Genomic DNA, 27,399 nt, shown 5'->3' on the forward strand with positions numbered 1-27,399 from the left:
AATATGTGGCCAAGAATGGATCAATGCACGTTTTTGGAAGCTGTAGGTAATTTTGATATTGCCGAGAAAAATCACACCAAAATGTCTACTTTTTTTTATCCATGTGCTGTAGTAAGTTGTGCCTGATGCTGGTAACCAAAGTTGCTGATTATCACAATAATTCATGATTCATCATCGTCGCTGCTCACTAGTGACTTGGTACTAGAGCTGCAGCCTATCGCATCATTAATTGCGTATAACAGTGCTTAATGAACTGTTTGGGTGTATTCTATCCTTTACTTCTTTTCCTGCTATTGCATCTCACTGAGTTACCACATTCGGCCACCCGAAAAAAAGTTACTCACCATCAATTCGACTTACAGCTGAAGCGAACGAATCTAACGAAGCGAACGAAGCGTCGGGAAAGACCAATGACGTTTACAAAGGAAAAAAACACCTTCGGTTTTGGTAAGAATAGATTCGTACAAGACCCAAACAAACGTCGCCGCTTAGGGTGGGCAAGCGAATTCTCTGTTTATCGAATAGGGTGTTCGATACATCTGAGAAGGGATGTATTCTTGACAGAATAAATATTGCGGAATATAGTGTAAGGAATTAGTTTAGATGTTCACACGTATTGTTCGAGATGTTTGAAAAGGAAAAATGACATTCTTTCAATGTATGTTTTTATTTTTATGTTTCTTAAAGTCAACTGATTAAAGGTTTCTGCAATTTAATTGAATTTAACAAAACTGAAAGCATCGATAAGGCATCAATATTTTATTGCCCCTGTGGCAGCAGCCTTCTCCTCCACAACATCCTTAATCTTTGTTTTTAACGCGCGGCAGTTCATCATTGCTAGACTCTTTTTATTTTTAAAAACTACAACTACGCAGCACTGTTGGCTGAAGAAAGCTAATCGCTTCGGTTCACCCAAAAAAAAAAAAAGACTTGAAGAATATGACTGATGCAAATCGTACGAACGGTGCGAACGATGCAAATGAAGTGAATGATGCGAATCATCTGAATATTCTGAGTGATGAGATTACCACGAAAAAAAAAACTTCTGTCTTCCCTACTGATCTGATCGGGTCCGAAGCGAAGATGGTGCGAAGAGAAAAAAAGATTCTCATACGTGAGTCACTCACCATGGTACGGGACAATCAACGCGTTCGTTTCATTTATGAGTGCATGCTTTGTTGCCACTGAACTGAGTACTTCTGGTTGCAGACAACGTATAGTTAGTTAGCATAGTTAGTTCCTTTATTAAAACTAAAATGCGCATATTTATTTGCTCAAGTTTGTAATTGTTTTGTTGAATAGTATCAGCAGGTTCAATAGGAGACTTCGAATTAGGAGTAATATAAGATAGTTTTTCACAATTATCAATTTTATTCTATCATGGCGAAATCCGGTGCTTCTACCCTATTTGTATTTTATTTGGGTGTACAGCCTTTTGACTATTGTCCCGAAGGCTGCATAACTTCTCGACTCATTCCGTCAAACATTTCAATTTTTTTAATTCTCTCACATCTTTTGACGCTTGTTACTAAAAAGCTGTTTATTTTTTTCGGCGACCTATTCAACTTTCTTCATGCTATTTCATTTTTTTAACTCTGCCACGCCTTTTGACTCCTGTCATTGAAAGATCTTTCACGGTGACTTTCCGTACTTCTTTCCGCCCTTATTTTACTTTTTATTGCATCCGATCCATTTTCTGTTAGCCAACATTCGGCTCCTGTTAATGCTATTCTAAAGTGATGCTAATTATCTTCAGCTGGAAAATATTTTTTGTCCACATGTAGGTTTTTCGTCACAGGATTTTGTGTTTAAATAATTCTCGTGATATATTGGGTTGGGGAAAAATGTCGTGTTTCTGATCGAATTTTGACGTCCAATATGCGCCATTTTGTTCGCAAACTTGTTGCCATTTAGAAGGCCATTTCATTAGCCCCCTCCTCATTTGCAAAAAACTCAGACAGCCTGCTTTCGCAAGCCTCTTTTGAGGCCAACTTAGTATCACCAAGAGCGTTTTGCGTGGACCGGATTAGATGGTAATCACTCAGTGCCAGCTCCGGACTATACGGTGGATGCGATAGGACATCCCATCCGAGCTCCGGTAGCTTCAGGCTGGTCATCAAAGATGTGTGAGGCCGAGCGTTGTCCTGGTGGAAAACAAAACCATTCCTGTTGATCAATTTTGGCCGCTTATGGTCAATCGTTTGCTTCAAACGGTCGAGCTGCGCACGATAGAGAACCGAATTGAGGGTCTGGCCATAGTTGAGCAGCTCATAGTGGATGATTTCCTTCCTATTCCACCAAACACACAGCAAAACCTTCCTGGCCGTTAATCCGGGCTTGGCGATGGTTTGGGCCTGTTCATCGCACTTCGACCACGATTTTTTTCGCTTGAGGCTGTCGTAAGTGATCCACTTTTCATCACCAGTCACCTTCCGCTGCAAAAATGGGTCGAGTTCGTTCCGTTCCAGCAGTGCATCGCAGGCGTTGATTCGGTCGAAAAGGGTTTTTTGCGTCAATTCGTGTGGCACCCAAACATCCTGCTTATTTTGGAATCCAATCTTCTGCAAATGGTTCCGAACAGTTTAATGGTCTATACCCAGTTTCTGGCCAATCGAACGAATGCTAACATGCCGGTCTACTTGGATGATTTCTACAATCTCATCGGTTTCTATGACGATTGGCCTATCAGTACGGGGTGTATCTTCGAAGCCACTACACCAGAACGAAATCGATCAAACCAACACTGTGTTGTGCGAATCGTTACGGTATCGGGCCCATAAACTTCACAAATTTTTTTGACCGCCTCCGTTGCATTTTTACCTCTCAGGTAGTAAAAACGTAAAACATGACGAATTTCTTGCTTGGTGGACTCCGTCTTTGGCGCGCTATAACTTGAAAGCGAAACGTATGATCACAACACTGTCAAAACGACACTTGTAGCACAGATTGTCGTCTCTAAATAGCCGACGCGATAAGTATAACACAAGATATGTTTAATTGTTGCCATCTGTTGACAAAATACGACATTTTTTCCCAAATAGTAGTCTGAACAGGGCCTCATAAAGTCATTTTCAATTGACAATTATCACGTTTCAGCGACGTTTTAACCTGTCGCTTTCAATTGAAAAGCTTTTGTATCATTTTCGAGCACTTCGTGATTCACATGACACCCAATCGAAAAGCTCTTGCTTTGATTTTGACAACTGAAGGGCTTGAAATTGATGCAAATGCTTTTCAATTGAAAGCGGAGATGTTCGCCATCACTCTCAATTGAAAATGACGATGACCGCTGGCGGAAACAGGAGGCTTTCATACAGAACACGCATATATAGGAAAGAAGGAGTAAATATTGATCGGAACTTGCGTGACGTATTTATTGGTTACCATTGCCGTTCTGACTACGGGTTGCGTCATTAGAAAACTATCATCAAACGACGCGATGCGGTGCTAATTTCATTAAGGCAATCCACGCGACAATTGCGAACAGCTGATTTCAGTTTGTTTTCAACTTATGACAGCTTCATGTATGTTAGATCGGTAGCAACTTGGATGCAATCCGGATCCAAAAGCGTGAAAAACAAATGTTATCTGATCGGCAGCTGTGCCAAACCTAAATGAAACAATAAAAAATCACTTTTGATATTATTGCCGACATTAAAAGATTTCGGTTAAGGTCATGTTTTTGGTTTTGTAGCTTGACAAACAGCAACAATAACAAACGTACAAGCAGTGAAACGTCACCCGTGAATTGCCTTATTGAGACGCTGAAGAAAAGGAAAGAATATCTCCCTCCGTCACTCTCTCCGTCTATTGGAATAGTCATCGGTTTCATTTGATCCGATGAACAACAGACGGGAAAGAGAGAAAGAAGTGATTCGATGACAGTAGCCGAATGGAATCAAGTTAAAACGAAACTGTTCGAATCGAAATGACAGTACGAGATATTCAGTTTTATTATTTTATCTCGAAAATGTAGAGCTCTGGTCTGAACATCTTCACTGCGACGACAGCTCATTTATTGGTGGCCTTTTCCTTGGACAATACTTTTTTCCTTTTTGAAAGCGTTTCTTTCCGCTTCCTCGGGTGGTTCTTATGTGCTTATGCTATTATAACTTATGTCGTCTAATATCATCGATTACACGCAAAAGTTCAAGCTTTAATCAACCAATTTATCCTCTCAAAACGCACATTAAATGCTCTGGTTTTGCACAACAAATGGTTCAAAATCATTACGCAACAGTTGCGCAATGAATACATTGACAGACATCGAAATCAGAATGTTTAATACACACAAAATCGTGATGTTTTGGTAGACTTCTGTCTCGGGCAAACGATCAGTTCTGGGGCGCTCGAAAAACCGCTGGTTACTTTCGCGAGTCGGTGCGTATCAAAGGCTCGTGCATTCCTAATCACCGTCAGCAACCGAAACAGCCAATAGCGAGCCTTGTTGTAACTTGCAACAGAATTTACTGACGCTGGTGCCAGTAACATGGAACCGAATACATATGAACGAAACCAGAGTTGCCGTTCAGTTCAAAATGTTTTGAACAAACCCAATGTCTTTTTAATTGTTTTTGATTCGATGATGTTCTTGAATGACCGGATTCATGATAGTGAATCGATCAGTTCATATTTGCATTACCCTACTCAGCACCGTAATTAGTATTATAATTGAAAGTATTGATTACTGCTTGCACTGCCTTAACGATGGCAGCATTCTGAAAAATGTAAGCAATACCAGTTCAAATCATTATGGCAATACTAGCACCGCACAGAGTTTTATTTTGCTGATTTCGTGCGCAAAGTTAATAGCTTCTTCAAGTTAGATTTTAGTGATATACTTTATTCGGAAAAGTTTCTATGTATTTTATTGTGCTTTTTTAAGAAAGTACGATTTAGTGATGAATTCACCTTAAAGTGATATGGAAAATTTATTTTTTTCAGGACAGTGAGATAGACAACTAATGTCTTCGAAAAAGTTGTGGCAAATGGTTTTACTAGCAACTTTGTCGAGGGTGTCGGATTTTTATCTCTTATGTTAAAAAAATAATATAAAAAGTTTTATATGCAAAGTTCACTCAAATCTTAGTTTTAAATATAACTTTTTTCCTGGATCTTCTGCATATTTTATACCTTCTACAAAATTATTAGCCGAACAGAAATACACATTTTTGCTGAACATTTGATCTAGCTATGGTTCAAAATAAAAAAGTTATTCAACCATTAACGGTTTTTCAAGGGTTAGTTTAACTTCAAATTACTCAGCTGTACGCAAAAATACGCAGATAACTTTTTGATGTTCTGAAAGCACGTCTATTTTACTTTCAAAAGAATATAAAATCATTTGTCTAATAGAGCCTTTTCGATTGTTTCAACGAAAAAAATCTTTTGCATGAAAATTCTAACTTTATCAAATAACTTTGTTATTTCTATATATAGCGTTTTACAATCTTCAGCAAAAATATAAATCCAATAAAATCGCGTAATTTTTTAGAAGATCAAAAAAATTTAGAAAATCATGGGAAAAAGTTATAATGAAAAATATGATTTTTTAGTCACAGTTAATTGTCATCTTTGCTGTATTCTTCATCGGTTGTTTCAAATTTCCTTGTAGAGTTTATGAAGCTTCTGGAATCCACATGAGCGGCTGTTGTAACGAAGGTATAAATAAACTGTTGATAATTTTCAAAAATTCTCGGATGAGTCGCGGGAGAAATAAAACAAAAAAAGTTTAAATAACTAGGAAAAATTGGAAAAAAAATCGAGTGTCTTAGCAGAATCGCTTCACATCATTAAGAAGAGATAAAATCAGTTATTTTCTTTTTCTACTCTTATATTTCGTATATGTTTTTAATACGATTTTTGATTGATTTTAGATGACGTAATGTGTTGAACTTTGACCAAACATTCATTTTTTTCATTGTATCTCTTTCCCATGATTTTCTATATTTTTATGACCTTCAAAAAAATTATGCGTTTTTATTGGATTTATATTTTTGCTGAAGATTGTAAAACGCTATATTTATCATGCAAAGAATTTTTTCATTGAAACAATCGAAAAGACTCTATTAGACAAATGATTTTATATTCTTTTGAAAGTAAAATAGACGTGCTTTCAGAACATCAAAAAGTTATCTGTGTGTTTTTGCGTACGGCTGAGTAATTTGAAATTAAACTAACCCTTGAAAAACCGTTAATGGTTGAATAACTTTTTTATTTTGAATCATAGCTAGATCAAATGTTCAGCAAAAATGTGTATTTCTGTTCGGCTAATAATTTTGCAGAAGGTATAAAATATGTAGAAAATCCAGGAAAAAAGTTATATTTAAAATTATGATTTGAGTGAACTTTGCATATAAAACTTTTTATGAGGCAAAGCAAAGCCTTGGTGCTACATTCGATTCGGAACTTGACCTTCTGTTTATTTATACACAGACTTCGCAGCCGACTATTTAGTGAACAGGACAGTTGCGGGGCTAGCGCTACGATCCTACTGACACTAACAGTCTCTCCCGAGACGAGACTCGAACCTACGACGGCTGGCTTGTTAGGCCAGTATCGTACCTCGAGACCATCTGGGAGGACTAAAACTTTTTATATCTTCTTTAAATAAGAGATAGAAATTCGACATCTTCGACAAAGCCTAGCAACCACTTGCCACAACTCTTTTGAAGACACTAGCTGTCTATCTCACTGTCCTGAAAAAATAAATTTTCCGAATCACTTCTAGATGAATTAATCACTAAATCGTTCATTTTAAAAGAAGCACAATAAAATACATAGAAACTGTTCCGAATAAATTATGTCACTAATATCTAATTTGAAGAAGCTCTTAATTTTGCGCACGAAATCAGCAAATTAAAACACTGTGCACCGGTTAATACTTCAAAAGTGTAATGCTTTTGAGTCGTCCAATACACTGAACGTTATGCACAACACTCATCCGTTGTACTGGTTTCAAAATAGTACAGGAGATGTGCTAATAAAACACATTGTTTGTGGTTTCGCACCATCCTGCTTTTGCGTTCATCAAATATATTCTGCCGTTAACTTGCTTAGAGCAAGCGCACCGATGAGTTGCCATTTGAGTTGCTATTTTGGATAGCAACCGATTTTCGTACCGGTCGTTGCTAATGGGGATTACCAATTCCACTATTTCTTTTTCACACCGGCAGTTGCCAATTTCTGAAGACCGTCACTAGCCAGCGTTGGCAAAATGTTTGTTTGTGATGTATTTCGCATATTTTTTGCGAATCTAGTAATAACCAACTTATCCGTCAGTCAATTGTTCCGGAATGATCTACGTTCTTTCTACTTTATAAAATGTTCCCTCCATTTCCCGTAACTTTGTTTTAACTTTGTTTCCGTTCTCCAAAGTTATCGATAACATAATTCTTTTGCAGATTTTTTTACTTGTGCGTACATAGGGATACCATCCGTCCTGATTTAGCAGGACATGTCCTGATTTTGAGATCATATTTGGGCGTCCTGATTTATTTTTCATATTCTAGCATTTTTCCTGATTTTCATAGGACATGCAATTATCTACAATCACCAAGCTCATATTTCAAGGCACAAGTCGGTGAGTTTTTAACAGAAACGTGAATGTTGCCTGAGATTAGAAATTGTTAGAGATTGCCCAATATTTTTTGTTTTTCATTTCTGGTTGCCAGTTCGAATTCGTCGCTGGTAAAAATAAAACCAAAAGGACATTTTTCTCCGATAATATTCTTAAAGTAACATTTGATGAGGTAAAATTGTAAAATTTGAAGTGATGACCGTTTTGCGGGCTAAAGAAATAAGGGGCCTATTACAGTCGACGAGGTGAGCAGCGAGTTACTCGCCTGGCCAATTTAGATATAACAGATGGTGAGTCGGCTGGATCTCGGACGAGTAGCTCGTCTGCGAAACTGCTCCACTCAGCTGTCACCAGCCAAGTTTCAGTCGCGTTTCCTAATACAACATTTTGCTCGTCAGTGACTCTATGCGAGGCAAATTGCTCGCCTCGTTTCTTGTAATCGGTCCCAAAATCTGGAAAAATCTATAATGCAGAATTGAAATATCTGGGAGATCAGATATCAAACCTGTCTATCTTGATACATGTTCAATAATGTGAATAATTCTGATAAATTTCGATACCTGACCACACAACGCTCACTGCGTAAATTATTTCTTTGGTTAAGCCTGAGTAAAGTGAATAGTGTTAAACATTTGACAATTTTTATATTTAATTTTAAACAGCTTGCGTGTGCTGAATTCCTTGGGGACATACAAATTCCTAAAACTTCAAAGTTGCTTGATAAAATTGGATCGTTCGAGATACATGTTGAATAAATTAACAACCGAATAGCATTTTGAAGTGCAAATCACATACCACCAGTTTGAACCAGAATAAAAATAATTTGGATCAAATTTGTGCCGAAAAAATAGATGTCCTGATTTTTACCTCTGACCGGATGGTATCCCTATGCGTACATAAATTTTTTTCATCCTTATATGTTTATTTAAAGTAATTCCGTAAAACTGGGCACGTCCCGCAACGTTGCACAGTGCGTTGAATGTATGGGAACGCGGGACAAAAATCAAAACAGCTATTCTAGTTTTTTTTCAATTGGTGTGACACGAAAAATGTTTAGTACTGATGAAGCTACTATTTGCATAATTGGCGAATGTCAAAAACGTAATCGCAAAAATGTCTCAAATGCCATTTTTTGTAAATAGGCATAAAATGATAATTCTCCAAGAATATTATCCATTACGAGATAAAAGGCTTGAAAAGCATATTCAAATAATTTTAAGGCGATGAAAATGTGACCTAAACGCCATCTCAATTAGTTTTTATTATTATTTTTATTTAATACCCTTTTGATTATGTTTATATACGGTTTACTGTTGCAAAACATTCAGACATCATTAAGCCAGGAACCTTTTATGTGTTTTACACATAAATTACGTTTTAAATATAAAAATAAGAAACATATGTACGATAAACTGCCCACTCTTGGTTCCAGAGGTATCATTCGAAAACGCGAATTCCGGTTGAAAGAGCAAACTTGAGCAATGGGAATCACTTCCAAAGTTTGAAGGATATCCCAAATAAGGGGAAAAGGTGAAATTCAGAGAGGTGCTTTGGGGTATTTTTTTGACGATCGATTTTAAATCGAAAGTGTCTTTTTTCTTCAAGCATAAGGGAGCATGACCAAGAAGCCTTTAACTTCCAAATGCGCTACGTTTTGTCTCAATAGTAACATGTATAATGTAGTAGTTACATGCCTCTACCGTTGGCATATTGGTTTTAACTTGAAAAGATATAGAGTTTATTAAATTAATTTGAAAACTATGAGAATTTTTCATAAATAACGTATCTTTTGAATAGTTGAAACCACTTCACAGTAGATGCGTTTCATAATCGTATGGATGAACTTACGAGGTTAATAATATCATTACAGTACGTCTCAAACATGTATAAAACATATCAGCATATAGAATCGGTTCAATAAGAAATCAACTTTTTTGATTTTTGTCTATGGAACGTAGCACTTAAATGACTGTTCTAATGAAAGCTGGCGAACTGTCATTAGTTGTATTCTGTATTTCATGCTGTCTCGGTTCCGCGTAAATTGTTTTCGATTATTTGATTGATTCTGGTGATGAAGAAAGTGATTTCGCAAAACAAATTTCCTTATACGCGATTAAGAAAATGGTTTTTGGAAAGATTCGGGGCGACTCTCAGCCTAGTAAATAGCCAAATATTGACCGCCATACGGAGGAAGGTGCCATCCAGCGTTTTAACAACGGTCTATACCAATGACCATTTCCAAAGCCGCTTTCGAACGCATCTTAGGTTGTTTTTGAAGATTGAAAAAACCAACATAACAACGCCCGGTGCGGTTGCCGCGTTATGGGGGGAGTTGCCAAACTAGCTTTAGAAACTTCAATTTAGCCACTAGTGGGCTTGCTCTTAGAAAAGTTCATATTCATATAATTAGCAATAATTATGCTTGAGTCGATTTTTATTAAATTTTTTTGAACTGTTCCCATTTTTTTTAGAGGTTGATTTTACTAAGACTAAAACACCCCATATGGGCTGCCAGTTATTTGCTTTTTTGTCATACTCTTGCTTGCGTTTTTGCTTCCCATTGTAAATGGAGGTGGGAATGCGTGCTGTACGTCCGTACAACAATTCGATAGCGATGTACCACGCGGATGAGTTAACCGCAGTATTTTACTTAAACGTTCAATATGGAAGTAATTTATCCCACATGTGCGGTTTGACCACAAATGAATTATCTTAAGCAAGTTTTGAACTCGCAGTTTGATCTCTCTACCAGGTTAGCTAGTAGGTGATGCGGGCTAGTGGTAATTTCTTTAGCTTTCAAAATCTTGCAGACGTCTCTCATGAGTAGGCTCACATAATTTGTAATATTATTTGTTACTAATTCTAACAGTGCCCCAGACTTACATATATAGTTTTCAACAAAAGTTTCAGCTACTGTGTAGCTCTCTTGATTCGACATTAGTGCGGCACTAATCTATCTAGTCAAGTCATCTTGCAGGACTAGTTTATTTTTGTTCTCGCTGTCGGATCCGGGTAAAACTACTATGTCCATATATAATTTTTCAAAAAGGGGCGGGGTATAGCGTGGTTGGTAATGTCCCCGCTAACCACGCTCGACGCCTGGGTTCGAATCCCAACGCCGAAATAGGTGTCGATGGTTGTGGGGTGGCGTGATCCACTCACAACTAACCCAAACTGGTCTAGATTTAATCCTAGCCGACACCGGGAGATTTTCTGAGGCGAAAAATTTCTGGGATCATGCCATCCATCGCATGAGGAAGTAAAGCCATTGGCGCCGGTCCGTTAATCAACGGGTCGTAGGTTAGGGTCCTGGGTGGAGTCGCCTCCCCGGGCGTCGGTGATTGGCACAACAACAGTGGCGGAACTAGACCGACAGAAAATAAGCGAGAATAAAAAAAATTTTTTTTAGAAGGTTCCGACGCAGTAGGGGTGATCTGCATTGGAATCCTGTTGGATTTTCCGATCTTATCTATTGGTGGAAATCACACTGCTTCGCATAATTTCTGATATCGAGTTTCACGTAAATAATGTTCCAAATCTTTGGCACTCCAAAGGGGGTGAAGGGTGAAATTGTTTCAAAATTGTCTCTACCGAAATATTAACGAGGCGCTGTTCATCCTCGTCCTCTGCAACGTAATACGGCCCATACAATCGAGAGTAGTTCTTTCTCTATACTGTGGTGGCGTTTTTCTGCTCCCACACTCGCATAGCGATCGGCCGGTGCATCGACTTTTTATTCGACAAGACGGCTCCAACAGCATATTAGTTAGCGTCTGTCGTGATAACAAATGTATCATTGTAAACTGGCCCAACCAAAACTAGCTTTGACGTATACATTTCAGCTTCAGAATCTTCACTTTGCGTGGAGGGGTGGATAAAATTTATTAATTGGAACATTTTTTCCTAAAGTAATCAGTTAATTGTAGTTAAAATATACAATATCTTATCGGAAGAGGGCGAACAGTAAAAGCATTCACGCTATTCGCAAAGGTTTTTTTTTTGTATTAGATCTAAATGCATTATTTTTCACAGGCTTATTTTTAAATTTCCTGTCAGAAAAAAAAATAGCAAACTGTTGAGTGACAGATAAAGTAGAAGTGCTGTATTTGCAAAAGTCCTTTATTATCTTCTATCCGCGAAGCGTTTTGAGCGATTTATTATTCAGTAAAAATGTATTAAATAAATTACTTGCAAATCATCAAACCAGCAACAGAAATAATGCAAGGTCGAGTAATGGAATACAATGGAACTGAGTACAGAAGACTGTTTTAAAAATTCTACACTGAAACAACAAATGCTTTGAATGAATAACAGCGTTCCAAATCGAGCTTATGTATCAAGCAATTCTTTTGTCAATGAAAAACTTAGAGAATGGAGCGATTCAACCGTCAACTTAAATTTGGAATTTGATCAAAAGATTAAAATTATTTGATTAATGTTTGATATCGGATCGGGTAGAGTCCGATATGTCCGATCAGACTGAAATTTTTAAAGTTCGATTTTAGCCACTAGACCCCTTTCCCCGCAGTAGCTACGAGCCTGTCCAGCTCGCGTAGTTGAGATCGACGGCGTATTCAACGAGTCGAGGACCTGTTGAAAGTTAGAACAGGCCGTTTCGAATATTCCAGCCATCAACCGGTGAGGATACTGGATTGCAAGAGATTGCATTCAGTGTCGCTCGACAAGGTTTGAAGAGCTTCACCCAATCAGACTCTTTCCGCGTGACTTTCGCCGGGTCTACTCTGCCGAGCTACGCGGTCGTTTACCCGTGCGCTTATTTGTGCCATGGGTAATGGATTGCCTCAAGTGCAAGCGTTCTGCGGCAAAAAAGAAGGTTACTGTAAATGCGGAAGACGCCTGTGATGAAACTGCTGAAAAGTGCCCGTATTGCGGGCAGACTCCGCATGAAATGTCCGTATACCCCGCGTACAAGTAGCGGCAAGAGATGATCAAGCGGGCTCTGAGTCTGAAATGTTTCTGACCTATAAGTTCGGGAATCTTTTGTTGAACCCGAAAATTCTAGGAAGAAAAAAAAGACTCCCTTCCCCTATACTTCTAGAGAAGTACAAAAGAGGTCTCATCTGATTGACTGATAGCATAAAGTGCTGTGGAAAATCCGAAGCAAACTCCTCTGGGATTGTCTAAACTGAATTCTAGTAAGGAGCTTCCAGCAATATCAAAAAGGCCTACTTTTTTTTCTTTTTCGTTCAGTATTCAACCATCATCTGAACTACTGAAAATTTCAACTATTGTGGACAGTGGTTAAGGTGAGTTTTATGTATTATTTTCGTAGGAATCGAATATTGTTTGTAACAAATTCGAAATTTTCTATTTATAGTGAATTTTATTCAGTGATTTTTTTCGAATAATATAACATGATTGCAGTGTACATCTTCAATTTCAATAAAGCTTCAACGGAACAAAAGCCCAGATTGGCTATTCAACCGAGGCTAGAACTCGATTCGAACGTCGCATTCCACCCGGGACAATTCAAGTATCGAAACGTTGCTAAAAGTTTGTTGATTACTTCCCTGTTTAAGTTCTCCAACAAAATTCGTTCCCAGTCTTCCGACGCCGTTCTTGATACGTTTTCAAAACTCGAATCTTTCTCCCCGGGGAAAGCACAAAACCGATTGTACTCTCCGATTGTTTTATCACAGGTGCAGAACTTTTCTTGTCCCACGCAGTTGGACTTTGCTTCCCCTTCCAGTGTTTTCCAATCTGTCCATCATCATTTTCTCCCTCGGGTGCTCATTCGAGTTGTTATTTGACATTCTGCGTGCTTTCGTTGTCCGAAGAAGCGCGCGCGCTCCCGATCAGGTCCGATGGTACAGCCGATAAACTTTTATCACTTTTATGAACTTTCCAGAAGTCGAGCGGCCTCGCCGCTCCCCAGTCCCCGGAGAGCCTAATTATGAGCTAGCATGTGCAATCCCAGCTTTCTCCGCTTCGAAGTTTTCCCTCTCTTCTCGCCTTTTTCTTTCTCCTTTACAGATAGAAACGAAGTCGAACTTAATGAATGGCCATTAGCATAAGTCGGATTAAACCAAAACTCCCATAAGCGCGCAAGCAGACCAGATAAAAGATACTCTCTACGACAGTTGCAGACAAAAAGCTGCTGATAATTATACGGATTGCGTTTTCTCTGTCCCCTGCTGCTGGAGCTTTTTATCGGAAGAATAGCGAAAAAAAAAGACACCAACGCGCACTTGGGTTTTCCGTCTGTTAACGACAATTGAATCGAGCGCGACGCTGGACTGAGAGTAGAAACTTTTTTTTTGCTTGTTTTTATCTCCTCCAAAGCGCTAGAAATAATGTTCTACCTAAATGGCTGTCGGTTGGTCAATAAAAGGTAGAACAAAAAGATCAGCGGTACGGTACGGTAAATGGCCGGATAAACTTGATAGAGCACACCAAAGGTACCGAACCGAACAAACACAAGCGAAGAATACACCTAATTATTCCCAGCTGTATTTATATTTCTATATCCTAACAAGAGTTCAAAACCGAACGGTCCCGTTCCAAAAAATGAAAGTGAGACAAGTTTGAGGATAACTAGGGTAAGAAGTGGCTTAAGCAGTGGCGCCTATTTTATTCAGATACAGAAAACGGGCCTCAAATTTCCGGATTTTTATCTATATCGACGTTTCACGTATATTTAAAATCCCGTTCAACACAAAAAAATATTTGAAAAATCATCAATTAAAAATAAATGCGTGTAACTAAATCGTACGCTTTCTTAAAGTTTAAAAGTGGTTTATTGTGGATCGGCCTTACATTTTTTATCTCCAGTAAAAGCTCCCGCTGATGTCTGTGTTTGCAAAACAAGGTGCGAGATGAAATATTTTACGCATAATAGAGATCTGAGGAGAGCAATACCTTATCAATTCCTTGTGACATAAAACAATAATAAAATTTGTAACGGTCATACTAAGAAACATGAAAAACAGTTTGAAGGAGTGCACCTTCATAAAACAGAATATGCTTAGGGACCATACTTAAATGACGTAGCATTTATGGGGGGAGGGAGGATATCATCATTTTATGACAAGCTGTGACAAGGGGGGAGGGGGGGTTGTAGTAAAATCGACGTAGCATTTTTTTTAAAGACTAATTTTTTTGCAGGAAAAATGTGTTCTTAAAATATACTAAAACATTGCACAAAATAAATTGAATCAGACACGGTTTTTATTTTCAAGTAATTTTTGTATGTATGTTACTACAGTTAGGTTTTTATTACGTACCTCGTAAAAAAAACTGCTTTAATTCGAAAATCTGCGAAAAAACCGCGTTATTCAAAAATCCGCGTAAAGTGAACCAGCAAGAAGGGCTTAGAAAAAAACCCGAGACGCTCTAGAACCAGTATTTAAAATTGTCCTCTTTGACGGTCATTCCGGATCTTTTGGAGGGTGGTGGGTGTTTTTTTGGACTAAGTCTTCTACTAGATAAACACTTAAACGTTTAGAAAATTCGCGAAAAATTTTAATTCGAAAATTCGCGAAAAAGTTTTTGAATTAGTGCGGTATCGCGTAAAAAAAGCGCGTTAATTCAAAAATCCGCGTTAATTGAAAAATCCGCGTGAAAAAACCTCGTAAAAAATTCCGCGTATAGAAAACCGCCCACCTGACTGCAAGTATTTCTATACGTTTTTTTCAGAAGCGGTGAGTAGGGGGGGGGGGCGGTTTATTCAAATGCTACGTTTTTTTTTTTCAGGGGAGGGCTTAGGTTTTGTGACCAAATGCTACGAGGGGGGAGGAGGGGCTCAAAAATCATGAAAATAAGCTACGTCATTTAAGTATGTTCCCTTACCATGAAAAAAAAAACTAACGTAGGAATCGAGAAAGCGGATTTCCCATAGGTATTCCTTTTGTTTGTTTATAAAATTTATACTAAAAAGTGAAAAACATTATTTAACATATGTAACTGGCTAATGGCTTCCGCTACGCACTTCACCAGTCCACATGAATAAGGTAGCGAGAATGCTACCTGTCCTTTGTGTGAAAGACGACGGTTTTTCTGAATTTACGCCTATGGCTATACACACTAAGGAAGCGAAATCAAATGAAAGTGTTGGTCGTTTACAAGCCCGATCTTAAGTCATTACATTTTGACGTAGAGCTACGTCTTTCTTGAACTGGAGTACATTCTGTAAGTTGAGTAGAGAAAGGTTTCAAATGTCACACTGCACAATATAAGTTGGAGAGTAAAAATGTATAAGATCTTCATGATATAATAAGTTTCAACGTTTAATATCGTTATACATTTCCTAACGCAAACAGTTTTACCGAAACCGAAAGGATTCATATCTACAATAAGTATAGTATTACAGTAGCAATTCTCGAGTTCATTCTGTCACGTCATTTTGATGCAGCTTAACGGATTCAACTGTTTGCAAGTTTATTATTCCCAAGAAGCTACACCCGCAATCCTAAAAAATTGACTGCCACAACCAAATTGCACCCCTTCGCAGCCATTCAACCGACCAAAAAGAAAACCCCTACAGATAAGCCAATGCTCAATTTGTTTTTCTCTCTCTCTCTCCCGCTTTATTTCAGGATTTCTCAACTGCAACACAAACACCCTTCAATCGCTAGCCCAGCTGCACGGTAAGTGAGTTAGTTGTTTTTTTTTTCTTTTTTTTTTGTTATATTATCCTCAAGAGATGAAATAATCGTTTCCATCCGTTGCCACCGGCCCGGAATCGAAGTTCCGCAAAGTTCGTAAATGTATTGCTCCTGTTCGTGTGGTGTGGATTTTCTGCTTCCAATCATCATCATCGTCATGGCGCTTAAATTTTATTTGGGGGTGAGTGGTTTTATCGCAAAGTCACTAAACATTCGATTTTCACATTGTGATGTTTGTCCATTTTAATCAAACTGTATTCTTGTTGTTTTTGTTGGTTCGCCTTTCACCACAAGAGCCTTTGTGCAAGCTCTTTTTTCCGCTGAATATCGCACCTGCGACGATAGCGACATGTAGAAATGGCGCTCGGTCGATTTCAATAAACATAACAATAAAAAACTACACCCCATTGCCGGTGGGACTAGCACTCCCAACAACAACAACAACAACGGTGCGGAAAAGTTCTCTGCCTCACCTGTGCCGTGGTGAAACATGAAAAACTCTGTCGGTTTTGAGATATTATAATTTAGCGTTCCCTTCGGAGGAGTCACCGATCCGAAAAGCGCTCGATTGGTCCGGGCGATAAGGGATAAGGGCAAAACTGGTCTCATAACAGTAACGATAAAAATAATGATCAAGCATAAATGGGCATGCTGATACTGCGCACTGTCCGTATTTTGCGGATGTTGAACAAGTTAAATTGTTTTTTGACTAGAGATCAGCCGAATTAACGAACCACAGTAAATGGAGATACCGAACGTAATCGAGTGTGTGGGTAGCAGTTTTGATTTTGAAACTTTCAGCTCAAATTTGTGGCTTGAAAGGGCAACTCTCTATCGAAAGCGACGGGTAATTTATTCATAACCCCGACTAATTTAATGGCTTTTTTTTCAAACCAAGGACTTAAACTCACAGCCCCCTCTCTTGGCTTTCTGTGCACGAGGAAAGGGTTAAACCATAATCAGATTGAGGCCGCCAATAACCGACTAAGTGCATCGAATTCAAGCAACCTTTCTCTGCTTGTTTTTACAAACTTTGCCCTTCGTTCGTCGATCGTCGAATATCGTCCGACCAATCAACGCTCTGATGCCGGAAAAGCATCTTTATTGTGCTAGCATATTAACTACCTTTTTTGGGGCGCCTCGGTTCAGACTCGGCTCACGTCTTCCAGCGTTGTGCTTTCAAACAAATTGGCCAGCACTTCAAAATGGCAATAACTGCTTTGCTCGCTTGCTCCGGGAACCCTTTGAAAGTGATGCCGATGACGTTGCACCCTCCGCCAGACCGTTTCGGGCTTTGATTTGGGTTAACCGAGCGAAAGTTTGTTCGACTTGGATGGGGGGAAAGTGAGAAGAAGAAGAAGGAGCAGGGAGGGCTGGTGTTATCCTATTTACAAGTCTTTATCGAATCTGTTCCGCTTCACTCGTCCGAACCCACTCGAAATCTGTTGGCAACTTGAACCTACAACTGTGGCGGGAAGAATACCTACATTGTTGGAAAGGAAGAAAACGAAAAATAAGAAAAAAATTCAACAAACTTGAAGAGTAACTTTTTCGAAATTTTCTTGGATCGGACGATTTCTTTTCATTTTTAAAATTTTTCCACCGTGCATCATGAGTGTTCATTGTAAACTATTTATTTCATCATTTAAGTAGGCAGTGTGGCATTTAAATTTTTCTTTCGTAAATTACAAAAAATGTATCGATTCGAAGAGATTGGCTACGTTCATTGACCGACAGAATTTCATCACGAAGTGGGCTTTGACTTGGACAGAATGCCTCAAGTTGAAATTAAACCAGCGAGATAAGATGTCCCATGTTATTAATTTCTTGAAAATACTCACACACGCGGCCTAAAAGATGAATTTCAACATCTCTTTCATATAAACCGACCTCTCCTACAGTTATTATCTGAAAAAGTGCGCCATAATAAGTAAAATACTTGAAAAACTGTTGGATTATCTGTAGCTCTGTCCAACATTTAATGATTCATTAATTTAATATAAGCTTTCAATGGTAACTGACCTGTAAATAATACTAAAAACTGTGGTTCCTCTAACACTCACACTTTTGGCACTAGTAAAAATGGGGATTATTGTGTACTTTTCCATTATATTATTTTTTGTTGTTGTCCCTAATAAGACATAAGAAATTCAATGCAATTTGCTCTAATTGTTTAATAGTAACAAACAGCTTTATGTAGTCAACCTTTCGGCCGTGGCTTTGCATGGAACCCACAACCCACCGTTGTTGCTACCTGCTACTGATGCCAGCTGCTACTAAGTTGGGACCGTCCTTCCCACCATCAAGTAGTAAAATGATTGGTTTGATCAGAAATAGGGGCTCATATAGTCCAAAGAGTGCATTTCCATCTTACTAGGTGTAATATTCTATCGATCGTGTTAGGGAAAACAAGCATCAAGCCACCAATCAGTAGTCGAAGTTTGCGTTTCAAAACGGCTTGACAACTTTTAATGGTAATAGTTTTAATAGTTTTAATAGTTTTAATAGTAATCAAATTACCATTATCTGCATTTGGGCGGGTGCAGCGATAATTTTCTAATCGATTGCTGCAAGAACGAAGGAATTCCGTTGAAAACTAAGCGACTCATACGGATTTGAAAATGGACGTATTTTTCCCATTTTCCCGTATTTAGATTTTCATTTTCCACCCCTATGTAGCGGAACTTCCTGAGAGACGTAGTCTTACGTCAAAATTTCGTTGTGAGAAACTTTGTTTTTTTATGTGCTGTGCTGTGGGCTCTGGATTACATGTTCTGTACAGTTATATTTTTGAAAATGTGGATTTTTACAAAATTCATTCTAAATTTTAATAAAGTAGGAGAGAATATTTCTGGCAGTGAATAAAATAGAATCTCAGTAGTTGGAAGCAACCTACGTAGCTGATTTTTCGCATAATGCTTCTTCTCATCTTAATGTACCAAACTGCAAAAAATTAGGTTTGTAGGTTGTTTCTAACCGCTGAGATTCTATTTTAATCACTGCCGAAAATACCCTCCCTTACCCTATCTTTGATAAGTTTGAACAACATTGAACTATTTTAGTTGTGTAAGCTATGCGTCATTATATTTTATCAAAATCGAACAGTTTTCTAACAAAAAAGCCTATATTGTTTAATCGTTTTAGAAATTGAATTGATTGTGAATATTTTTTTTTTGATTTGTCGATATTTGATGAATTAGTACAGAGTCTACAATATTGTAAATTGAAACAAGAACCAGGTAATCTTTTGTAGTTTTCATCAAGACATGACAACTTATAATATGTATAATATTTGTGACTTATATGTGCTATATTTTGACATGTCATCACCATTTCCTTTAAATTATCAGAGTTTGTAGTCACTGTAGCTGGAGCGTTGACTTGGTGAAAGAGCACTTTTCTTCGTCATATGCGGCTGTTGATTATTTCGTAACAAATTCGATAATTTTGTGAAAATTTTGCTATTGTAATGTCGTCAATATTTTGCGCAAAAAAATTTCGACAATTTTTATAATACTTTTAAATTAATCTGTGAAAATTTGATTTGATTTAAATTTTGTAATTATTTGTGAAAATGTTTAACCAATTCTGTATTATTTTTGTTAGAGTTCTGTTATAGTTTTTTTGAAAACTTGGACAATGCTGTGACAATTTGGAAACAATATTTGGAGATATTTTTCTAAGAATTTTGTTGCAGCTTCCGTACAAATTTGTGGAAAAAGTTTGCGACAATTTTGTACCCTTTTTAAACTTTTCTGACAATTTTGTTGTAGTATTGTCGAATTGTTGTGTGAAATTCAATGACAATTTTGTGACAATTGCTTAATAACTATGTAACAATTAACTGACAAATAAAATTGCATTAAAAATTTTACTTTCAAATTTCGGGACAATTTTGGAGCAATTTTTTGACAATTCGTGACATCTATGCTACAATTCTGTTACATATTTGTGATATCTTTTACTGTTGATAATTTTTTATAATTTTCAACAATATTAACCATTTTTTTTAGGTTTCACAATTTTATAATAATTTTGTGATATATTTGTGATAATTCTATGTTATTTTCATGACAATTCTTTGCGTTTTTATCCCAGTTCTATGTCGATTTACAAGTTGTAAAAGTTTCGTAAAATGTTTGGACCCTTTCATAAAAAAAAAATCATGTCAATTTTCCAACGAATTCATAATGATATATTTTAAATTATCGATTGTACCGCAGGCAGAATGAGCTGGAGCGTTGTCTTGGTAAAAGTGCGTTTTTCTTCGTGGCGATACTGTCATCTGAAAAAATTGATAATTTTTACAATGTGGTACAATTTTTTAACAGTTTTTTGACACTTTTGAACCATTATGTAAAAAATCAATAAAAATTTTGTGACCATTTTGTTTCACTGTTACGTCAATGCCGTGACAATTTCATGATGATCCTGTATCGACTTCGTGACGTCTTTGTTAGAGTTTTATTACAAGCTTGGAAACTCGTGACAATTCTGTAACAATTTTGTAATAATTTGAGACATTTTTCTAAGAATATTTAGGATTGTGGTAGTTTTGTCACAAACCTTTCTCCTCCTTTCTGCTTAAGAACGAGACATATGTTACGCTTCTCAACTCTTTTGCGCACACGCTTCCGTGACACTCTTTCTTCTCAATGTACCCGCTTGAGTAGTTTCTGTTGCTGCATTGGCACGCAAAAACTCTCCTGTTTTGCTACTCAGCGACTGTAAACTTCGTGCTTGCGAGTAGGAGTACTCGCCTAAAATTGCTCGGCTAGAAGAAGTGCTTGAAGAAACTTGGTTGAAAACGAGAATGATTCTTCTTTACCCGGTTTTGCTTCGTGCACCGACAGCACCGATAGCCGAAAGTAGACGAAGAATCTGTAAAGTATCGCATACTGGAACGGGTAGGGTATCGGACTGCTTTGGTAAGTTTCTTTTACAGCAGTCTAATTCAAAATCAGTCGAATCAAACCGCTACCGAAGTAGTCCGTTACTCTATTTAAATTTTTCTTGTCCCTTCGCATCCACAATGCGCCTTGAGACGATTGTCTTCGACTGGTTGTAATCCCGAGTAGGGGTGTACACGCGTGTAAGAGAGTATGCGCGCGTTTGTGGAAGACAGCGAAAAAGAACGAGCTCGAATGCAGAATACTCCAGTGTGTGACATCGGTAGCAACGAGGACCTAACATGAGGTGTTGCATGCTGTTTATGAGTGAGACTTACATTTGCAAATGACAACTTCTCGATAATTCTGTGATAATTAATAAATGTTATGACTATGGTGAATTTTTGGTTTCATGACTATTTTTGAGGCAATTTTCTGACAATTTCATAACCGTTTGGTGACAATTAGTGACATTTATGTGTGATTTCTGTATCGAGTTCGTGATAATTTCGATATTCTTTCGAATAGTTAGTATAGTTTTGCTACAATGTAAGGATTTTGACAATTTTCCAATCATTTCCTGACAATTTTGTGTAAAAAGCGTGACAATTTGTGTCGTTTTGTTATGCAGTCATACCTCGATATAAGGCAACCTCGATATAAGGTAACCTCGATGTAACGTAACTGCATATAACGTAACTTTTACCTCGATACAACGTAACTTTTAAAAATGTATCGAAATTGCAAATAAATGATACAGCAACTGTTTTTGGGCCACAAATTGCTTCAAAATATGTTTGTAGTAAGTTTTGAAAACAATGAAACCAATGCGAAAATTGTCCAAAATGGGGATAAGGAAGGTTTAAAAATACTAATAGGTGATAAGAAATAGATTTTTATGCATCCTTCAGTAACAATTCACATTCTTGCATCAATTTAAAAGAATTTTTTTTTCTTGTTGAAATTTTCTCTAAATGGGCATAAGAAAGGTTTAAAAATACTGATAGGTGATGGGAAAAAGGTTTTCGCGCATCTGTGAGTAACCACCAACAGTCTTGCATCAATTAAAGAAGAATGTTTTGCTTGTTGAAAATTGTTCTAAATGGGCATGAGAATGGTCTAAAAATACTGATAGGTGATGGGAAATAGGTTTTCACGCATCTTTGAAAGACCTCTTGTATCAATTGAAAAAAAATTTTTTTGCTTCTGAAAATATTTCTAAATGGGCATAAGAAAGGTTTAAAAATACTGATAGGTTATGGAAAATAGGTTTTCGCGCATATTTGAGTGACCATTAACATTCTTGCATAAATTGAAAAAAAATTTTTTTTGCTTCGATATAACGTAACTCGATATAACGCAACGAAAATAAAAATAAAATTGCCTTATATCGAGGTATTACTGTATGACAATTTATAACTTGTTAAAGTTTTGTAATAATTTTGGGACATTTTTAGACATTTTCGCGAGAAAACTTTATATCAGTTTTTCAACGATTCCATAACAATTTCGTGATAATTTGAGATAGTTTTATGACGTTTTTCAGACAATTTCTTGCTCCTCTGTGCAATTTTGCGACAACTTCGTGACAGTTGTGACAGTTTTGTTGCGCGTCAAATCCATCAAAGCAAACGTTTGTTTCTTACTCCACTTTTTCATTTGCTTGCCAACAGTTTGGGACCGGAAAACAGGAAATATTCACTCGAAGCTATACCTGGTCAATATGGAAGATCGGGAACCAAATCGTTGCCCAATTCCTTCGATTTATCTGTCATACCGCAAGCAAAATGAGCAGGAGCGTTGTCTTGGTAAATGAGCACTTTTTGACAATTGGTGAGAATTTTGTGAAAAAGTTCATTTGCGACAATTTTTTACAATTTGGTATAGTTTTTTAACTGTTTGGTGAAAATTTAAAAACAATATTGTTATCAATTTCGTGATATTTTTCTCAGAATTTCGTGGAAATTTTTTGGAAGCTCGGGACAATTCTGTAACAAACTTGTTAAAATTCCAGACATTTTCGTTACAATTTAATGACAGCCTACAATTTCGTACATATATTGGGGAGAAATATTTTTAAATATTTTTTACTTTATATTCATTTGTCACAATAAATATAACGATTAATGATCACACCACTGGGGTTAGACTGTACGCCACACGCCCGATCAGAAACTTCAACTATGAGGCGCCGGTCTGGAGTAGCGGAAGCTCATTCGGTCATTGATTGTTGACATAAGGAAAACTATTAAACTGTAGGTAACATATTATACACTGTTAGAAACATTAAAATATATATACATATATATAAATATAAAAAAATATAAAAAAATAAATACATTGCTGTTTGAGCTGCATTAGAGCTACTACAAAACTAGTGTTGCAATCCTTTCATTCCTATACAATTAAGGCCATTTGTTCGGCCAAAATCGGTTACGCGACGATTTGTAAGACATTTTTTTTTTTGAAACAGTTTTGTAATTTAGTCCAATTTGGGACATTTTTGTTACAGTTTTATGACATTTGCAATTTGTAAAAGTTTTGTGACCATTTTAATGATGATAATGTTACATTTTTTGTGACCATTCAATAACAATTTTATGACAAATCGTGATGATTGTTCACAATTTTGCTTTCATCTTGCGACAGTTTCAACAGTCATTATGTTATAATTTTGGGAACATGTTGACAATTTTGACAGTTGAAACAACTTTCGCATCAATATTAAAATGCATTGAAGTATTTTGTTGTTTTGATAATTCCAAGTTTTGACACACTGTTAAAGATACTTCAAAGTTTTTTTTGCGACTATTTACAAATTTTACTTGCCAGAGCATAACATGTTTTACCGGGGAAACAGGAAATATTCACTTGGGGCTGAATCTGGCGAATACAGAGGTAAAGGAAAGGCTCAATTCCTTTAAATTGTCGATCGTATTGCGAGTAGAATGAGCCGGAGCGGTGTCTTGGTGGAAGAGTATTTTTCGACGTGGGACTACGTCTTTGTTTTCTATATCGGGATGTATTCTGTAAAATTGGAAATAGAGCTGGGCAATTGATCCGTCGGATTTCAAACGATAATAAAAGCATTGCCACATGATGGATAACAATTGCCAGTATGTTGTTGGACCAGGGGCTAGAAGTGGCTGTCAGATTACATATAAAGCGAGCGTAACAAGAACCGCCGCCATACTGAACCAACCAATAGTTCCTTGACGTTTCTTTTCACGCGCATTCACGAGTAGGGGAGACTGGTAACCGTGGTTATATTTTCATATTTCCGAGTTTGTTTATTCATGTTTCGGGTTCTTAAGCTAATTTTGTTGCAATTTTCTATCGAATATACCGTTATTGTACCGCTTATCGTGTGATGTTGTGAAAGATGAAGTGCATTATTCATTATTATCCTGTGATAGTAACATGCGTTTTGCATGGAGTTTCAACACACAGGTGAATAGTACAGCTTGTATCACATGTAAGCCTTACTAATAGATTGACATTCAAGGTTTCCAACTGATCATAAGAGAAATCATCTTTGGAGTCGAATCCTCTCCATTTCCGGACTGTCAAATCTGCCTGCTACTGGGAGTAAAACAAGCGCAAGGATTTGTTCTCGCACCTCTGCGAACAAGATTTTTTTAGTGAACGGCAAGCGTAAATTATTGCCGAGTGCAGTTCCGAGTTTGATGATTGCAGGCATCACCGAGTCTGATGTGCTCGATGACGAAGACATCACCGGTTCGAATACCGGTAATAATTTATTTATTACCGTATCCAAATCTTAATTTGAAGTTAATTTAATTTAATAATATTCTAGAATTTCCCACATCACAATAGAGGGTCAACCTCCCCTAACTAATATAAACAAACGACGCCATATTGTGTTACGGTAAAATCACTTGTCTTCAGGTCCCCGGTTGGACAGATAAAATGTTGGACAATTTTGCAACACGCTAGTCATCACTATTATTTAATTACTAAGTGGTAAAAAATTTACGCGAACAATGAACCAATCACATGCGAGCATTCTAAGCACAGGCGACACGAATAGACACCAACTATTCAGTGATATTCCTTGTAACAATATCAAAAAAAAAAAATGACGAGTCTCCCTGTCCCAATAGGTCAATTTATGTTTGTTTCCATGAACTTAGACTAGTTTGATGTCTCGAAGGTAAAGGTTTTTCGGAAAGTGTGAAACAACCCTTCTTCTTTAACAATTTGCAATATTGCTGTTAGAGTGTAATAAAAACTGATGTCTTGAAAGAAAACATGCTTGTAGAAGCAACAGTACCGTACAGCATATCGTCAGTTGAATTCAATACTGGTACAACTCAAAATTCATAGTTACGAGAAAAACACGATTGTTGTATAAGAGTTCGACTGTTGGGAATTGTACGATGGTTGGTTATAATTTCGGCTGAGCAGTCTTGAATAAGTAGAACGATCTGGTTGTTTACTGTCCGACGTTTCGTCACTGATCAGTGACATCTTCAGGGGAAACTGTTGGTGTTTATTGGTGATTGGTGTCTGTTTTAATTCTTAAATTTGTTAACAATTGATAAGAGTTTATCTAGTTGTCTGTGGTTGAGTTGTCTGTGACTTACATAATTCTTGTTCGTTCCTTGTCTGGATGCTTTTTAGAGCTTATCGTTAACATTAATTGGGGCGATTCGGGGTACATTCTACAATACCGAATACCAATGCACCAGCCAACTAGTTCCTTCTCTGTCCCTGTCATTCGAATCTCATCACAAGTAACACAGATTTCCTACCCCCACGAATCCCATCTACTCCCCATAACGTTACCATCCGCCATCGCAATAGGTCCACAGCAAAGAGATTTGTAAGTTTGTTTAAAATATTTATAAGAGAAAAATTGTACCATAGACTTTTATGAACACCAATATTGTAGAATGTACCCCAAATCGCCCCAATTAATGTTGACGATAAGCTCTAAAAAGCATCCAGACAAGGAACGAACAAGAATTATGTAAGTCACAGACAACTCAACCACAGACAACTAGATAAACTCTTATCAATTGTTAACAAATTTAAGAATTAAAACAGACGCTAATCGCTAATAAACACCAACAGTTTCCCCTGAAGATGTCACTGATCAGTGACGAAACGTCGGACAGTAAAAAACCAGATCGTTCTACTTATTCAAGACTGCTCAGCCGAAATTATAACCAACCATCGGAGAAACAAAATTCCAATGTTAAGAATTATCATTCTCTCTATCATGTGCATGAAATAAGCAAGTTATAAGAGTTGTAACCTCATTTTTCCGTCATTATAGGGATATTTTAGATTTGTGCAATAAAGGCACATTTACTAATATTTCTAGAATCATTGTGAATTTTGAAACGGGTCTTTATGATAGGATACTTTATAGTATTTTGCATCGTTTGCCATCAATAACTCAAAACTGCAAAATTTAGAGTCGTGCCAGTATTGAATTCAACTGACGATATGTGGAGCAGAGCACCGCTGGACTCTCGTCGTCTATCATTGCAGCGGTACACGACTGATATTTACGTGAAATCAAGGAAAATGCTGCTGCTGGTAGTGATTGAAAGTTTATCTCATAAATATTGTTACCATTAAAACCATAAATTACAACAAGAATTTAACAGTTTGGCAACGATTATAAGTTATAAGTTATTTTTATTTCATTCAATCTCAATATTCACTAAATAATCGTGACCGGAATAATATAGAAAGAGTAAATTCCTTACAATACAAATGTATAGAAGAGTAAAGCCGGCGAATGCTTGTGATTTTTTTTTTCATATAATATAATATAATATAATATAATATAATATAATATAATATAATATAATATAATATAATATAATATAATATACGTATATTAGCTGTCTTCGTAATACTGTGAATGTAATAACAGGTTAGCAAATGAAAAAAAAAACACTTATCGAGCAAAAAAACATAACTGAATGTTTTTAAACTTCAACTTTGTTGTAATTGTTGATTGCTACGATTTTTCGTTGGGACTTTTTGATAATTTTGTTCAACATATCCTCTTATTTTTCCCTATTAGTGAACCAACCCAGCAGTTTATATAACTCGCACTCAACTCTGTCAAGTGAATCCTTATTTGATACAAAATAACCATATAAGATGCATGAAATATTGCCTATGTGCACAAATTATGCAAAATTCGGATTTTTGAATTGTATGATGGCCACTTACAATCGATTCTGCGAAACCATTGACTTTATAACGTCTCGGCATGAACTTAAACACTTTTTAGCTCAATACGCAATCGTAACGCTTATTGAAT

At 37.0% G+C, this 27,399-nt stretch overlaps 1 protein-coding gene across 6 annotated transcripts in view; it reads left to right on the plus strand.

Annotated features, from left to right (window-relative positions):
- Positions 1–27,399, plus strand: part of LOC129732015 (translational regulator orb2-like) — an 815,319-nt gene that overhangs the window by 419,410 nt on the left and 368,510 nt on the right. For all 6 annotated transcript variants that reach the window (XM_055692491.1, XM_055692477.1, XM_055692467.1 and 3 more), the window contains one exon: positions 16,135–16,185. In XM_055692491.1, coding sequence (XP_055548466.1) covers positions 16,135–16,185 — 51 coding nt within the window. The remainder of the gene's footprint in view (positions 1–16,134; positions 16,186–27,399) is intronic.

The sequence above is a fragment of the Wyeomyia smithii genome, chromosome 1 (genome assembly GCF_029784165.1).
Source record: "Wyeomyia smithii strain HCP4-BCI-WySm-NY-G18 chromosome 1, ASM2978416v1, whole genome shotgun sequence".
In the NCBI taxonomy this organism is placed as follows: Eukaryota; Metazoa; Arthropoda; class Insecta; order Diptera; family Culicidae; genus Wyeomyia; species Wyeomyia smithii.